This window comes from Sceloporus undulatus, unplaced genomic scaffold (assembly GCF_019175285.1).
Source record: "Sceloporus undulatus isolate JIND9_A2432 ecotype Alabama unplaced genomic scaffold, SceUnd_v1.1 scaffold_16, whole genome shotgun sequence".
Lineage (NCBI taxonomy): Eukaryota > Metazoa > Chordata > Lepidosauria > Squamata > Phrynosomatidae > Sceloporus > Sceloporus undulatus.
The window spans coordinates 864,278-882,775 of NW_024802938.1; the positions used below are offsets into that span (position 1 = coordinate 864,278).

At 38.5% G+C, this 18,498-nt stretch overlaps 1 protein-coding gene across 1 annotated transcript in view; it reads right to left on the reverse strand.

Annotated features, from left to right (window-relative positions):
- Positions 1-18,498, reverse strand: part of LOC121917367 (zinc finger protein 292-like) — a 49,151-nt gene that overhangs the window by 20,445 nt on the left and 10,208 nt on the right. The window contains exons 2-4 of the mRNA XM_042443278.1: positions 11,555-11,709; positions 11,328-11,406; positions 9,141-9,276 (exon numbers count right to left, since the gene is read on the reverse strand). Coding sequence (XP_042299212.1) covers positions 9,141-9,276; positions 11,328-11,406; positions 11,555-11,709 — 370 coding nt within the window. The remainder of the gene's footprint in view (positions 1-9,140; positions 9,277-11,327; positions 11,407-11,554; positions 11,710-18,498) is intronic.

The following is an 18,498-nucleotide window of genomic DNA, read 5'->3' on the forward strand; positions in this document are numbered from 1 at the left end:
AATAATAATAATAATAATAATAATAATAATAATAATAATAATAATAATAAGTTCTACAGTTATTATTATTATTATTATTATTATTATTATTATTATTATTATACTGTCAGAGGTATGTTTTGATGTTATGAGCTACCATGAGTCCCAGTTTTGGTTGAAAGCCAGGGTATAAACTGTTAAGGAAAATGCAACATGGGATATACAGTGACAGAAATAAAACATGTATGTGAGAGTCACTATGACTAAGCAAAAGCAATTAAAAAGCCACACAGGTGTAAAAGTTAATGTAATTAGCAAGTCCTAAATGCCAAGGACAGAAATGCAGAGTGTATAATTGAAAACACCTGAGAATCGTTAAGTGGACAAGGTGAAATGATGAAATCATTAACTATGGGTTGAACTATGAGAGCCAATCAAAATGGATGTACACGCCCACTGGGTGGAAACTGACAGAGTGGGTGATGTTTTACTATGGCTATAATAATTGCTATGATTCCCAATGTATTTTTGTGGAGTAGTTTGGAGTAGAGTGGGTAGTTGTTGGATAGTTGTGGAGTATTGTATATAGTAGAATAAAGTAGATCTTTTATATAAGACTACTGAGTTGTCTGGTGTCTTGAGTGAAGATACAAGAGCCAGCTGGATCCTGGAGAAGTGTGAAGACTTCTGTGGAAGCAAGAGTGAGAAGGCTTGGAGAGTTTGTCAGGGTCTTCAGCCTATTCTCTAAAACTCTGCTGCTTTTAAGCAAAGCTTTAACCACTGGCCAAAACTGGTCAGCACCAGTGTATAACAAGGTGGTGAGTTAGAGCCAGAGGTGAAGAGCTACAACTCCCATAAACATATAAATTCCAGCTTCAAGCGATCTTGGATTTTCTAGACCCATTTCAAACTAGCTTCCGGGTGGGCTATGGAATTGAGACTGCCATGGTCACCTTAGTCGATGATCTCCGTCTGGGCATGGACAGGGGAAGCGTGTCCCTGTTAGTGCTTTTGGACATCTCAGCAGCTTTCGATACCATCGATCATGGTATCTTTCTGGAACGCCTGATGGAGTTGGGTATCGGGGGCACTGCGCTCCAGTGGTTCCGTTCCTACCTCTCAGGCAGATTCCAGATGGTGCAGCTGGGGGACTCCTGCTCCGATAAGAGGGAACTTACATCTGGTGTCCCTCAAGGAGCTATTTTGTCCCCCATGCTATTTAACATTTACATGAAACCGCTGGGAGAGATCATCCGGAGACACGGGGCGTGGTGTTATCAATATGCTGATGACACCCAAATATGTTTCTCTGTGTCTCCGACTGATGCAGTGACTAGGGATGGCATCTCTCCTCTAAATGCCTGCTTGGAGTCGGTAATGGGCTGGATGAGGGAAAACAAACTTAGTCTGAATCCAGAAAAAACAGAAGTACAATTGATAGGCTCCCCGGGCCCGGGTAGTGAAATTTCTCCACCTGTCCTGAATGAGGTCACGCTCCCCCCGAAGGACTCAGTTTGCAGTCTGGGGGTGCTTCTGGATTTGTCGCTCCACCTTACATCTCAGGTGGATGTGACGGTCAGAAGCACCTGTTATCAGCTTCAGCTGATACGCCAGCTGCGACCCTATCTGGGCCGGGGGGACCTTGAAACTGTGGTACACACTCTGGTAACCTCTCGATTGGATTTCTGTAATGTGCTCTACATGGGGCAACCCTTGTACCAATCCCGGAAGCTTCAATTAGTGCAGAATATGGCAGCAAGATTGGTCGCTGGTTGTTCTAGAGCTGACCATATAACACCCATCTTACAAGATCTTCATTGGCTGCCCATTCGCTTCCAGGCGCAATACAAGGTGTTGGTAATTACCTATAAAGCCCTAAATGGCTTGGGCCCAGGTTACTTGGAGGACCGCCTCTCCCCATATAATCCGCCCCGCACACTCAGCCGGGAAGAATTTGCTGAGGGTGCCAACTGTGAGATATGCGTCGACCTCGCAAAGGGCCTTTTCCATCTCGGCCCCACAAATTTGGAACACCCTTCCTGATGAGCTCCGCTCCATCACCTCCCTGGATCTCTTTAAAAAGAGACTCAAGACCTTCTTTTTCCATCAAGCTTTCCCCCATGTGCCTTGATATGTGTGGTTTCCCCCCTGATATGTATCTTGTACCATTGATTATCAACTCAGCTGGCTTTGATATGTTTTTTACGGTTTTAAATTGCAATTGAATTTTTATTGTCATGTTTTAATGTTATGTATATATTGTGTTGTTATTTTTGATTATTGTATTTCGTATTCTTTGTTGTGCACCGCTTTGATCAGTTTTGGAAAAGCGGTATATAAATTATTATCATCATCATCATCATCATCATCATCATCATCATCATCATCATCATCATCATTATTATTATTATTAAATAAATAATAAATAATTTTTCTGTCCGAGACAACCGGGGCAGCTTACAAGTAAAAATTATGCAATCCTAGATCCCAGTATCCCACCCACCCCTAAAATAACAATTAAACAATTCACATTTTAAAATACAGTACTTTAAAATAAACAGATCAGACAGTGGCTATAGCAGGTTCAGAGGGGTAACAGGTTCTGATTTTGGTGGCTAGTTATCTATTCAGCAAAGGCCTGCTAGAAGAGATCAGTCTTAACAGCTATTCAGGCTGGTAATGTATCTTTTACGGAAGGCTGTTCTATAATCTCGGAGCAGCAGTCGAAAAGGTCCTCTGGGTGGTTATATGAATAACAGAAGTACAGTATGACCCCCAATTATGCAGGACCTGCACCTGTGGTTCTACTTACCTGCCTTCAAAAAACTATGTTCTCCTTAAGCAATTTCTAGGTCCTCCATTGTGATTCTATGGCATGCTTCCACTAGATGTTGAGCACAGAGTCATGCTAGAGCCCCTAGATATTCATAGAGAGGTGTTCTCCAGCACAATTCTATGTTATGATTCTACTAGATGTCTTTTTTTCAACAAGGTGCAATGTTTCATGTTGGCACAGTAAGTCGAGGAACGTATTATCTCCCTATATTCCAGCTAAGATGATTCTGTGCTAACTTTTTTTTAAAAAATAAAGCTGAAGTAAATATCTTGAACAGACATGAAAAACTGATATAAATATTTTGGCATACTAGTTCTCACTGGTTGAAGCTAAACTGAACACTGAGTGAATAGGGATTAAGCCTGTGCTGGACGGGCTTCACTTCACCTGAAGATGCACATTCGAAGTTTGGATGTACTCCTGGATTTAACTCTGAGCCTGAAAGCTCATGTTTCAGTACTGACTAGGACTACACAGTTAAGGCTTGTGTGCTAGCTGTGCCCACTCCTTGAGACATCAGATCTGGCCATGGTGACACATGCTTTGGTTATATCCCTGTTGGATTACTTTAATGAACTCTATGTGGGGGCTGCCACTGAAGAGTGTTTGGAAACTTAAACTGGTCTAAATAAGAGTTGTGGCCAGATTATTGTGATGGAAACATTGGAGAGCCTTTTCAGTGGCTGCCTACAGCCTCTGGAACTCCCTTCCCTGAGAAGTTACACGTTAATCGTTATAAATTGCTTTCCCAATCTGGGAAAAAGGCAGGATAGAAACAACAACAACATCCTTCTCCTTCTCCTCCTCTTGGGTAGTGAACACATGATATCATATTTTGACTGTGTATGTATGCCTTCAAGTCACCTGTTGATTTATGGTGTCCCTATCATAGGGTTTTCATAGGCAAGGAATATTCAGAGGTGGTTTTCACAGTTCCTTCCTCTGAAATATAGCTTACAGCAGTCTTCAATCCAAGAGCTAACCAGGGCTGACCTACTTTAGCTTCCAAAATCAGACAGGATCTGATGGTTTTAAGGTATTTAGGCCCCTACTTACACTGTACATGTAGTTATTCCTGGTTTTGCAGGAACAGTTCTGTAGTGTAGTTGTTTTAATATTAAAAAGTATCAATACATTGAACATGGGCTAAACGTACCCTCCCATTAATAAAAGTAGAAACCAAAATAATTTAGTAATGATACACAGAGTATAAAATCACAAAACTCTCAAGATGCAAATATTTTCTTCTAATAGTAGGTCAACAAATTGAGTAATGTTGGCCTGTAACAGATGGGCCGAACAGATCATGTGGGTGCTGTTTGCGCTGGGACCGTGGCAACTGCATGTGCCTGGTCCCAATCCAGGCTGCTGCCGCGGTCCTAAACCAGGCCTGGTTCTTTCCGGATGACGAGGGCTCAGTGCAACTTCTGGCTGTGTTTGGGGAGTGCAGTCATCTGAACGCTACATTCTGAACGCGGCTGGAATCTGTATCATTTGGCCTGTATGTTTTGAGGCCATTGTGCAAATTTTTTATATTTTCCATAGCCACTAACAACTTTCATAAGACTGGTAAAGTTCACCTTTGCAACCAAATTTTGATTGGTAAGCGTCTCCTGAACTTTTCCAAAATAACTGCAAGTTTGCAATTGTTTTGAAACCCTTAGCTGAAACATGAGACTTGATTCAGGGGCTGAATAGACATTTAGACAGTGCATGCTCTCAAGACGCCAAGAAGCCGCCCTGGCCAACCAGATGTGGGCGGCTTCAAGACACTCTGGTGGCATGGTCTTTACATGCCACAAACTGCGACAGTGGCTTGAAGCTGCCCCGGGGTTGTGGCTTGGCTGCCTAAGGCAGCTTTTTACTAGCCCAAATAGAAGCAGATCTTTTCAACTCCTGTTTGGGCTGATTGGGGCCACAGTGTGTGGTTGCCACAGCGCTGGGGCTGCCTCAATCTGCCCTTTTCAGGCAGTGTGTTCCAGCCCTTAGACAACACAGTTCTCATTACTAAAGTGCATTTTGGCAACTGGAAGTTTCTTTATTTGACATTGCTAAGAGTTTGTTGTAAAATTTGATTAAGCAAACTATGGTAACAATCAAATACAATTTACTTCAAACATGGTCTCATATTTACTTTGGCACCTCAGTTTCAAGGCAAGCCATGATTAATAGCAACAATTATTAGCTCTATTGAAACAGCACAATCAACAATTTTTGTGATAAAATGCCTGGAGGGATGAGTGTGATGTATGTATAAATTCTTAGTGGTACCCTATGCCTTGCACAATTGTTCAATCATATCCAAGGACTGAGCGGTACTTTCCATGTTTAATTGTGCAATGTGGAGGTGGATATATTCCACTGAATTAACTTTAGAAAGGTAAAAGCAACCTAAGGATGTATCCATAAAAAGTAGTTTCTGAGTATTTTATTTCTGAAAAAAAGTCACCCATTACACGTACATTTCAATCAAGAACGTAAGTGTGCTTAGGTGTAGAAAAGCACTGTAAATGCTGACAGATAGACATCTTATTAACTAGAAGTAGTTCACTTTAATATAGCTCTAAACCTGGGATGTTAACTATTAAAAACAAAATGTTGAATTTATTCAATGTTCTCTTTCTCTATCTAATCAAAAACAGTCATAGTCTTGTCTACCTTAATAATGATCCAGTGAATAATTACATTTATTTTTATTTTTTAGCCTTGCGCTTCCACCCACAGGCCTGAATAATCCTTTTAACCAGGGCATTTACCATTTTATCTAGTTTACCTTGCATTAACAGAGGAACATCTTCTTCTATCACTGAAATATGATACAGAAGAACCTTGATATATATATATATATATATATATATATATATATATATATATACACACACACAAAACTAAACCACATCAATATTATTAACGTTTAACATTTTAATGTCAAGGTTTAATTTCCTCTTGCAAATACATAGCAATCTCCAATTCAATGGTACACTTAACCTCTGAACAAGTGACACCTAGGACTAAAGTAAACATTAAGACACCACAAATTTTACTTAGCTTGGCCTTCTACATTTTGACTAGGTACCTTGACTAGGTACCTCTAGGACAATGTTCTCAACAATGAACTGCCTTTTAAAAGCCAGAATAAGATTTCAAACAATTAGTTTCCCCTTTGGGAGTTATTTTGTTTTGCCTAATTTTTTTCCTTTCAAATACGTTTTTCATTGAGCTTCTAATAATAATAATAATAATAATAATAATAATAATAATAATAATAATAATAATAATAATAATAATTTATACCTCCCGCCTCTCCCACGGATCGAGGCAGGATTACAACCTTAATTACAATCAATACAATGTCTTCATTACAGTTCTTTTGTACTCATGTCAAGCACAAACCCAAGCAATTATCTGAGAAGAGGCATCAAAGAATGTAAGTAGCCTTTTGGTAAATATGAGTTTATATTGGCTTAAGAATAGCACTGTATATTAAGAAAATTGTAAAAGTCCATAATTTATATGTAAATGCGATACTTTGTAATTTATATGTAAATGTAAATGTATATGGAATTCATGTAAACTAAATACAGGTAATTCAAATTAAAAATAATTTGATTAGTAAACATCAGGAAAGCTCCAGTAACCCTGAAAATGTCAAGGAGACAATTTCTATGTCAGCCTTCCCTTGCATTCTCTATACAATTCTCTATATATTAAATGGACTTTTTCTTACCATTTCTACTAGACCTAAATGCTTCCTGTGCCTAAGAGAGGCCTGTATTTGTGAACTGTGTGTTACTACACTCTTAGTAATTACTTGCAAAATTATTATCTGCCTTTTTTTCCCTTTTTTGGAAGATAAGGACAAGAACTGCTATCCAATCATTCAGGAACCCAGAGGTGGGCGTCATGTCTCTGCAGTGTATGTGTCTCAATCTCCGCATTCCGTAAAGACTGAAAAGAAGTTAGGAACGCAGTCAGTGAAGCCTGATATGGAAATGGACTATTCTAATATCCTTCTATGCATGATGATAGCTCAATGCTAAGCACACATAGGTTCCTCTCTTGGGTGGGGGAAATGAAAAAGGTAGATAACTCCCTACTATAGAACATATTGAATTCTGAGGTTGGGATAGAGAGATGGAATAATAAATTAATTCCAAAAATAGTCCCATTACTTCCATTCCTGTTGCACTCTAATTCTGAGCATGTTAATAAAAAGCAATATGCAAAATGGAAACAAAATAGGTTGCAGAGAATGTGAAGTTTCTATGAGAATAAAATCAATCCCACTAGATCAAAATAAAAGGAACAGCTCCAGGGAATGCAGATAAATTGGACCTTCTTACATCAATATGTTACCTTATTATGAATCCCATGGTAAGACAAAGATATCACTAGAAATATAATGAAATTTGGATGTATTTTGTTGCAATATACACTCAATACAAAAAAGGCTCACTGTCTTAAATCTATTTCCATTTTAACTGAAAGAGAAACAAGTACAGTATGTCCCGTTGACTGAAAATAACATTAGAACATGATACTGGGATTATAAAAGAACCAAAGGTATGAGAGTAGTTGTTGTTGTTTTCATTTATTTATATAGTGCCATCACTGTATATTGTGTTTTACAAGAAAAAGAAAAAGGAAAATAAAAGTTCTCTGCCCTCAGGCTTACAATCTAAAGACACAGTGAAGGGGGATGTCAGTAGGGGAGGAGATTAAGTTCAGTAGATATCCCCTCTTTTTCTCTCCCTCTGAGTTTTGCATAACTGAAGAAGAACTGTATCAGCAATTCTTTGGAAGGATTCCTTAAAATGACTATACTGCCAATGTATTTGCCAAGAAATCACAGTAAAAAAATGCTAGAGAAATTACAATATCTTGACTAACCATTTATTTGATTGAATAGGTCTACTCTAGTTGGGACTAATCAACAAGATGCCAGCCACTGTGTAATAAGTTCTAGCTGTCACAACATTAACAACATTTTGGGAGGAACAAAACACAAGATTAATTCAGACAAATTAACAATGTTCACCCTGATAGCATCTTGCAAAGTAATTAGCTAAAATTTCAAAATTGTTGAGTTTTTGGAACGGAACTGCAGGTAGACAGAACTGTGGAAAGTATGCAAACAAACTGACATTTAAACTCAAATCAGCAAAAGATAAAGCTAAACTCCCTGACTCAGATGATCCAAAAACAGACTGGAGGGAAATTTAAAATTATTGATAAGGTATGATAAAATCCAGTGTGAAAAAAATGGATTATGACTCCTAGAATCCCATAGCTAGCACTATCAGAAGCCATGGTAGCAGGATTCTGGGAGCTGTAATTAAAAAAGTAACTTTTTCTATCCCCAATAAACTCCAACTGCCAAGATTCCATGTATATTTATCACATGCAAAATTAAAAGAGGAATATTCAATAGCAACACCATCTGCTAACAAACTGACCTCACTGTAATGTAATTGTCTTCTTTTTGTCAATACTTTTGAATAAATGATAATTAATTTGTGGGGAGGCAGATGGGGAGGGACATCCTATGACTAAATGCCTGGGTTAAAACCCTCCTTCTCTTCTAGCACTGAAGGACAACTAATGCTTTGAGATGAAGAAAAGCCAGTAGGCTAGAGATGCTGCCACCACAACTTTGTCATCTGGATGCTTGGTACGCCAGGCAGTGAATCACAAGACTTCACTGAAGATTAACTTTTGGTATTTCTTCATATGTACCTATATAGTTGTATAGTTACATTTAAACCTTACAACATGTGATATTTTCATGATATGACTTTAACACAGAAGAACAATGGTTGAAAATAACCATATTACTATCTTCCTTCATCACAAACCATCACCAGTCTCTGACTGCAACTGTGCCCTGCATGCCTGTGTGTGAAGATTTCTGCAAGTTTACTAAAGAAACAAATGACTGGACTGAGTTATGAGAAGGAGGTACAAACTGAAATGCAGAAGCAGTAACTTCAAAATATTTGAAGAAATATTACTAAAAAGGGCTTGCTCTTCAAAAGGCACTTAGTTGGAATTTCGAAATCAGAAATACTACAAAACATTCTGCATGGCTGGCTGAGATAGTGACACCTTTGCTTTTTCATAGTTCAATGTTTACACATTTTGTTTCATGTTTAGACTCGGGTCCCATCTCCAAGATATCTCATTATGTATATGCAAATATTCAAAATCTGAAAAACTCCAAAATCCAAAACATTTCTGGTTCCAAGCAGTTTGGATAAGGGAGTCCCAACCTGTATTTAGCGAAAATGGTAGTAACTGATGACTGTTCTGATCAATGTAAACTCACCTTTATCTTGATCCAGTGGCTCTTCAGAAAGAATACTGCAAAGAACTGGATTCTTCCATGTCCCATTCTCTTGGGCAAGAAGAGATAAAAACTGTAACTGACAGCTACCACGTTGCATCAACTTTTCATGTGCCATCTGAGAAAATTGTAGAAATGGCATTTAGCAAATATGTTTATAATAAATTTTGTAATGTCATACTAGCTCCACCAACACTAAGGACACATTCCAGTTCGCTACCTTGAGTATACTGGCATAGATGGCAGCAGGAGTAAATAGACTGTGGGTATATTAGTGGCATGGGTAAGGCAGAGAAAGTCATTTGCATTGCTGTCTGAACAGAAAACTACCAATTCCCAAGCAGCTTATTTCTGCAATATCTGGCTTCTGGATGGGTCCTTGACAATAAAGATGGTCTAAGAAGTCTGGCTTGGAAAACTGTCCCACTCCTTGAAAGCATGGAATTCAAAAAGCTATTTCAAGGCTTGAACTATCATTGGCTATATTATTTTTAAAATTATTTTAATCAATTTTTGATGTATGGGTGTGCTACAGTGATTTTTAATATCCAACTTGATTTCTAACAATATAGAAATAGGATTACAAGTATTATGAACATTAGTGTTTTTTAAAAAAATCCTACTGAAATTTTGCAAATATCCCCAATCGAGTCATTGGGGACAATGGGACTTGACAATTTGTGAAATTCCCCCCCTTTCTTATTGGCATCTTCCTCCCCCTGGCACTGGGGAATTTAATCGGAGCCCAGGCTGCCAGGGCTTGTAATCAGCCCTGGCAGCCATCAGGACTCTTTCCCAGCAGCACTTGGGGCCCAGCATGCACATGCCCCAACCCTTCCACCGCAGCTAGCAGGCATGCAAAACGTCAACTGGCTGCAGTGGAGAGGGAGGTGCAGACATTTCCATGACTTTTGCCCCAAATTTGAGGATTCTGGTAAAAAATACAAGTCAGGACCATATAGAATTCTTGCTTTTTAATTACTCCTTGCTACAATATTCCTATCAGAAGGTCTCTCTGTGTGCACAACGTAGGGAGAAATGTGGACAAATCACATATTTATTTATTTATTTATTTAATTTATAGCTTGCCTTTCTCCTAAAATGGGATTTAAGGCAGTTTATAATAATGTTAAAATTATTCAAGTTAAAATATTAATTTATAAAAGTTAAAAAAAGAATTAAATCACAATATTATTTTTAAAACATGGCTAAGAACAGTTAAAAACATTAAAAACATAATTACAAGTAAAAAGAAAAAATACACCATACAACTTTACACACACATGACTGCTCCATAAGTAAATTTCAAAGGCCTCCACCTATCAGCAGAAAGAGAGCAGGGTGGCTCCCATGGAAGGAAATTAATTTCACAGTCTGGGAGTACCTGTAAAGGTGGTGGGACTAAAAGAAAGCCCTCCCTTTCAGATCTTAAAACTCAAATTTGGTTGTATGTGGAGATATGATCTTTCATGTAGTCTGGATCCAATCGATTCATAGCTTTAAGGGTCAAAAACAGCACTTTGAATTCTATCCAGAAACAGACTAGTAGCCAGTGAAGCTGTTTCAACAGAGGAGTCACATGATCCTTGAAACTAGACCTGGCCAACAACCTGGCCACAGCATTTTGGACTTGCTGACATTTCTGAACAGTTTCCAGAGCTGTACAGAGTATCGCACAGAGTAGTACTTACAGTAGTATGAACAGGATGTAATCCAGGCATATGTCACTGCAGCCAGTTCGGTGATTGTTCAAGAAATGGACACTGATCACTGCTAAAACTTGGGCTAATCAAGCCATGTACCTGATATTTCAGGGGAACCCCATCCAGCACAGGCTGAATCCCTATCTCCTAAGCCAACCTGTGCAGCTCTGGATTTAATTTTTTCCCCTACAGAAACCAGATTAGTATGCACACAGATGACTGGTAGTGCTTATTTTCCTCTTTGAAATTTAGCTGCTAACTAGAGCTAAGATTTCACTAAAAGCCAAATTTGAAAATTCTGGATTCTGCATGTTCAGGAAATTCTGGCACACATAGAACACACACATGTCCACAGAAGCACTGAAATGCAGCAGAATACACTGAATACTTGCTAACACAAATATTTTGTGTATTTGATCAACTATGACCTTAAATGTGTAGAATTGTTATGAAATCAGAGACCCACCTGAATAAAAGACTGAATCTCTTTCCATTTATTTTCAGACAGTTCAAGAGGCAGGCACAGCAGAAGTTCAACATAGCTTCTGAAAATGCAAATAATATTACAAAAATCAAAAAGGAAGTCAAAGGTCCAAGAAACACTTGATTTGCCAGAAGTTATTAACACACAGAAATCAAGTAGTTTTAAAATAAAAATAATATCTATTGAAAAATTCATAAAAATACACTCACAGGGCTAAGCGTTCAAGCACAAGGGCTACATTTTCACTCTCAGAGGTAAGATAAGGTTGTGCTTTAATGTAACTGTGGATAGCCTCTGTGTATACTTCCAACAAAGGCAAGGGATCTTCAGATGCCTTCCATTTTTCTGCATATTCAAGAAGTGTCTGTTTAGTAAATACAAAACATAGATTACTAATGTTAATCCAAACTGCATTTGTTTTTCCATTTAACTCAAAGATACAAGACAGTACACCCAACGCTACTTTTCAGCATGGTACAGTCTGTCACCTTTCCTCTCCACAGTTTTAGCAAAAGTTCTTAAGTATAACTGTCATGTAGAACTGTGCTGAAACAAGAAAATGCATTCAAACACACATGAGGTTGTTAAACCACACAATCGAGCAGCTGTGCACCAAATGCTGCTGTAATGGGGGTGGGGGGGAGCAGTTATGACAACCCCCCTAAAAACTGCATGTGGTTTCCTATTTCCTTGTCAGCAGCTGTGGCAATTGCTTCGCTGAGCCATTGCTCCACAGCATCTGGGCTGTGCAATTTCTTCATTTTCAGCCACACCTATGGTGGTAGTGCTGAAGGACAGCACACCGTTCTGAAAACTAAGAAAGACATGCAGAGCAACTTCAAAAGATGTACTGTATTAAATTTTCTGTTCCATAAAGTATCAAGCTTTTCCATATGAATGAAGAAAGATATTGAGTCATAATTATGGGGGAGGGGGGATATAGGTAGTGAGAGGAATAGAAAATGAATGACATGCCATAATGTTAATACACACCCCCCCCCCCAATATGTGATGGGAATATGAGAAGACACTAGAGAACAGTATTGCACAACATTAAAATTTTCAGCTTGATTTGACAATGCAGAAACATATTTTTTTTCAAGGATTCTGAATGGGTTAGTACCTGTACATATATTATTATTGTTGTCAAAGTTCAATATGCTAAACTAGGAGAAGTAACGAAAAGATTCAACTGTTGAAAGAAACTGTGTAATGAAACAAAAATGGTTAAACTGACAACACTTCTGGAAAACTCACAAAAATATAGACCCTGAAAGATTGGTATTCAGTGATTAAGTACTGGACAACTGTTATATCCTGAAAAGGAGAATGAACCTATAGCATTATTAAGAATACAGGTCAATCAAAAATGTAACATTTGGAAGATATTTTTGTAATAAGCCTTTTTGGATAGAAGTACAGACATATTAGAATGTCAGTTTTGTATATAATCCTCCATTAATTATTTTAAAAATGAAATGGTTTACAAACCAACGAAGAAAATCCAGCAAATGCTTCGCTCAGCCAAGGACCAGAGAGACCCTCTCAGAACCGCAGGCGCTTACCGCAAACCAGGCAACTGCAGACAAGTCTACATAGGGACCACCAAACACAATGTGCAAACCAGAATCAAGGAACATGAGAGACACTGCAGATTGGGTCAGCCAGAAAAATCAGCAGTAGCAGAACATGCCACAAACCATCCTGGGCATAAAATACTGTTTGAAAACACTGAAATTCTGGACCATGCCAACAATTACAATGTCAGGATGCACAGGCAAGCCACTGAAATCCACAAACACCTGGACAATTTCAACAGGAAAGAGGAAATCCTTAAAGTAAACAAGGCTACCAGTCCTGAAAAATAGCAAGATTAAGCCTCAACAAATGCAAATGAGAAATCTCCCAGGGTCAGGGGTTTCCCAGCAGACACTAATCCTCCTTTGCAGACCTCCCACCCTGAGGCCTGCCATTAGCAACAGAACAATACACATGCAAATCCCTCCTGCCTTCCCAGGGTCACACAATATATATACCCAACTCCTTTCCAGGCAAACATTCTCTGAAGATGCCAGCCATAGATGCTGGTGAAATGACAGGAAGACACTCTTCAAGAACATGGCCACATAGCCCAAAAAACCCACAAAAAACTACGGATGCCTGCCATGAAAGCCTTCAACTTGACATTAAAAATGAAAGTTAAAACATTCAAGTCCTGTCTTCTTTGGGATATGAATTCTTTAATAAATAGGGCTGGACAAAGAAATACAAGGAGTAGTTGGTCTGAGTACAAGTTCTTCCCACAGCTAAAATAATGTAAAATCACTCCCCTTTCCTAAGATCTCCACAAGGCAAGCAGAACAGCTTGGTCGCAGCTTCAGCATTTCCCATGGATCCATACATGTTTAAGTGTGTGTAAAGATGGAAAGTAGCAACACTAGGCAGTATCACACTAAGCTCCTTTTGCAGGGGCTTCTCTGTTTCTCTGATAATGACAACGTGGAAGTTAAACAATGTGTTTAAATGTTACCATAAATATGTAGCTGTGCATCATTTTACAATTTTTAAATGCTATTCAGCTTCTATTAAAGAACTGAAAGTGTGGGTCTGAAATATAAATTTTTAAGATTGAATACTTGTAAGAAAGTCTGAGGACATTATCACACCACACTGTTATGCCAGCTTATACCATTCAAAAGCTGTTGTACTGACAAAACTAACTGATCTGGCAAAACCTTGCCAAATTTGTACTGTAATAGTGCGATTTAGTTTGTTCATCTGCACTAATGCCATTATCATAACCCATTTGCTTTGCCTTGTGCTTCATAGCTGGTTTGCTTCTTTTTTAAAAATAGCCATAATAATATTATTACAGAACATCATCATTATGGTACACCCATCACTGCCACAATCTCTCATTGCAAGAGGTGGCACAGAAGAGAAACAGTACACATCATCCTCTGCCACTTTTGATATCTTTCTCCAATAAAAAACAAAGCTCCTTATCATGCTAGTCAGTTGTTTCATATTGTCCTGTTGAAAAATACATCAGTGCTACTGAATAAGCTTTAATAATGTTATTACAGCATGACAACATAGTGCTGTTACATTATTACCTTAAAAATAATTTTAAAGAGTAACTATGGCGGTAAGACTGTGGTGTTTGGCACCACAGGAAAGCAATGGAGACATCTTTGGAAAACACCATCATGCAGTAAAGGCATCTGAATAGTGACTTTCAATCAGGATCACAGCATTATTGCACTGTAACAGCAAACAATATATACATCACACACACACACACTAATTTTTTTGGAAAAGATTTTCAAGAGCATAGACCACAGAAAGCACAGTTATTCTCATCAGAAATCTTGTCTTTCTTGCCCAAGCACCGAAAGTAGTCTAAGGTTTCCCTGCAGAAAACATTAGGAATCAAGGGAGTAACAACCAGACTGCACCCACAACACACCCACTAATCCAGGGGGTGGGGAACCCACAGCCCTCCAGGTTCTGATGAACTACCATTCCCATCATGCCTGACCACCAGCCAAGCTGAAGGAGGTTTTATCTCCTTATGGTGACAGTACATGTAGGCTGTAGGTTCCCTACCCCTGCACTAACCAATTGCTCTAATAATGAAGTAGAATGAGACATCAACACTCAAACTGGCTATTGAGCATAAGCTTGCAATAATTACATTCTCAATGAGTGTACAGCACAACAGCATTGGGAAAACCGTGATGTCATGTGATAAAGCTGAGAAAACAATGGGACCAATCCACTACTAAGACAGTATAACAGCATGGTTTACAGAGGGACACAAGTAAAACAGACAATATTGAATGCCACCGTATGTACAGTGCACCTTTGCTTTATGCAGGGATCCGTTCCGGACCCCCGCGTAAAACAAACAGCGTGTATGCTCAAGCCCCATTGAAAATAATGGGGCTTGTGCATGCGGTGCGCTGCGTATGACATTTTTATATATCCAATACAAGCTTTTCTACCTTCTGAGATTTTCCAAACAGTGAACACATGCTAAAAATAAGTTCTTAGCTTTTATAAACGAAAAACTCTGAGAATTTTGCACAGAACAGCAAGTCCAGCTGAGTTCAATGGAGTTTATTCCCAGGTACACAAGAGTGAAGTCTCACATAGCTAATGTAATTGTGCAAAGAAAGAACTCACAATAATTGTTGCTCAATACTGTATCCCTATTGATGGGACCTGTTCTATTGGCCTGTTCTATCAGTGGAAATGGTTGACTAGACACCACTCTAGGTCTCTGAAACTTTTAAATACAAGAATAATACAATAGATATTCATCACAATTTACTGCATGAGGTCAGTTCAACTGTTGTATTAATTTTGACTAAATAAATCAGAATATTCTGCCACTTGATTAACTGGCATAATTGCTTCATTCCACAGAATTGCAGTTCTTCTGTGGAATATAAGCATTATGAAAACTATTTTAGACCCCAGGGAATGGTGTCTTGGAACAGAGTTTTTAATTAGGAAGATGAAAAGAGCTTAGGAAGAATTTAGTCCCACATTGTGAAGTTCAATACACAGTGACTACTCACTCATCTGTGCCCCAAGGACTCTGAGTAAATTTCTAGTTGCTCTGACAAGACACACGAAAAGCAGCCAGTCTAAAGGACTAGGGGTTACTGGATAGTTGCCCCACTCGTAACCATACAAGAAAACAAGCAAAGAAAAGGCAGCCTGACCTCAACTAAATATAAATGCCCATGCACAAATTATCACTTTGTTCTGGTAAACTCCCTCCAAATATTTAATGCCCTCAAGTTGTTCCTCCTTTTTGTATCTTTTCAGTTTATGTCAACATCTAATATTTTGACTGAAGTGAGGCACTGTGGAAGAAGACATTTGTTATAAAACGAAGACAACAATACAATCAAACAAGTAAGCACTGGTTGAACAGAAAATGATTTCTGGGATCTGTGGTCACCTGCTGCAGCAATAACATTATAGTTGAAGGCTAAGGAGCAGGAAGGTTGGATGCAGGTCTTCCTACCATCCCTCGTAGCAGACCTATGTGTGCTGTCACCACAATGGCAAGTACAGCAAGGCATTAACCTTAGATAGCCATAAAAAACACTAATGGTATGTGTATCTCTAACTGTGTGGTGAGCTTATGCACTACTGGGGACTGACATGTTGAATACTGAGAATAATTTCACTTAAGAAGGCCAACAAATCAACCCCACGAGTTCCAGAGTGTGGTCACCTTGCATTATGTATATGGACTTTATTGCTGTCTGTGCCTTGTTTCAGCAAGTTTAGAATACATGTAGTTGTTTAATGTGGTCCTGTTTTCTTGTGTTTGGAACCCTTCCCTCTTGTAACTGTATAATTCAACAAACTATGTATGCATTTTGAAATGTAATTTTGAGGTTTCTGGGGTTTAAGTAAGGAATACTAAGATCACATTTCAAGAAGGGCTTACAATTCTGCAACTCTACAACATGTGAATACAAGATGTGATCTCTTTTTTATATCAGTAACGCCTAAAGCAGTGCTGTTCAATGTACTGGACTGTGGACTGGTGCTAGTCCCCAAGCCATCTGCTGCCGGTCCCTGCAGCTTCTAGGAACTAAACGGTTGTAGCCAATGGGCACAAATAGGGTACCAGTCCCTGCCACATCAGGAAAAATCTGTCAGACTCAACAGATCGCCCAAGAAGCAATGAACTAAAGGATACCAATAGCTAATTGCAGGAAAAACTCTACTGTATACAAAAAAATTCAGAAACCTTTTTTGGATGGCTCATCAGGTGCTCAAAGGAAGTCCTTTTTAATAGACAAAACAGCTATGGACTACTACTTGGGTTTAGTGAGACATTTAAATCCATATTCAACTTGTCACATATAACATAATCATCTTAAATCTGCCAAAAAACAAAACCCAGCCATATAAACAGGCCACTGGCCCAGGCAGGCTTCATAAACCAATTAAACCTTTCAGCCGTGTTCAAGTTGCTTATGCCAAATTAATATAATAGACTGAAAATAGGTGAATATCCTCCATTTGTATGGACTAGACAAGTTCTCATAAGACCTCAAGAAACATTTAATGTAAAACTATTAAATATTAAAAGCAGTAAAGCAGTAACAATTTCTTATTCAAGACTGGTGCGTTACTCCTACCCATCTCCTGAGCCCCAATACCCACAAGACATCTTGTCTTAACAGTAAACATACATTAATGAATCTCATTTACATTGCCTGCTGTATTTCAGACATGATTCAGGATGTTGCTTATTATCTCTAAAGGCCTAACACTCAGGGCCAGTTTTTGTTAGAATTTTTTGCAATCAAGTTGATCAGACTTTTTTTTAATGATCCATCCAGTCATCCTGCAAGACATTTGTTATGTGAAAAAAATATTTTTAAATTTTGTTTATCATATTCATCTTCCCTATAATGGCTGGACCTGCTTATGGGAACCTCAAATGAGCTGATTATCACCTCAGTTCAGTTGAGGGGCAGGGAAAAAGGCCATTTTCACTTATTTCTCCTGCAATCTCTCATGCCCCCTCCCCAATTACTTTGAAGAGCTGGGACATAAGGAAGAGACATTGAAGTAGGGCAACTTGTTGAATCTCAATCCTGTCCACCAGAAAGGTTCCTTCCATTCGCAGACTGTAACCAAAAATAGTTTTCTGTTTTATCTGGTCAATTTGAGCAACCACTGTATAAAAAAATCAAATATTTTTTGTTTTGTTTTGAAAAAAGGTTGCTACATAACTTGTTAGAAACATGAAGTACTTGGGAATGAAAAAAAAAGATTTTTCCCCATTTCATCTCAGACAAATTTTCATCTTGCCCACTAGGAAAATTGGAAAATTTGTAAATAAGAAGCTTGCCATAATTATTTTCTATTTTAGAATCAATGCACTGCTTTTTAAGCAAGGTTTTAATCAGGAAAAATATGAAGACTCTGTACTATGAACATCTGTAAACCAGACTACATAATAAAATACTATGCTTTGCTAGTCTATGGCCCTGGACAGACAGGCCTTTTAGCACATAACGAATATGTATAGGGTTGCCTCAGGGCGTCACTTACCGACGCCCCGCAACCCTAGCACGTATTCCGTACATCAAAATGGCGGCACCCTGTGCAC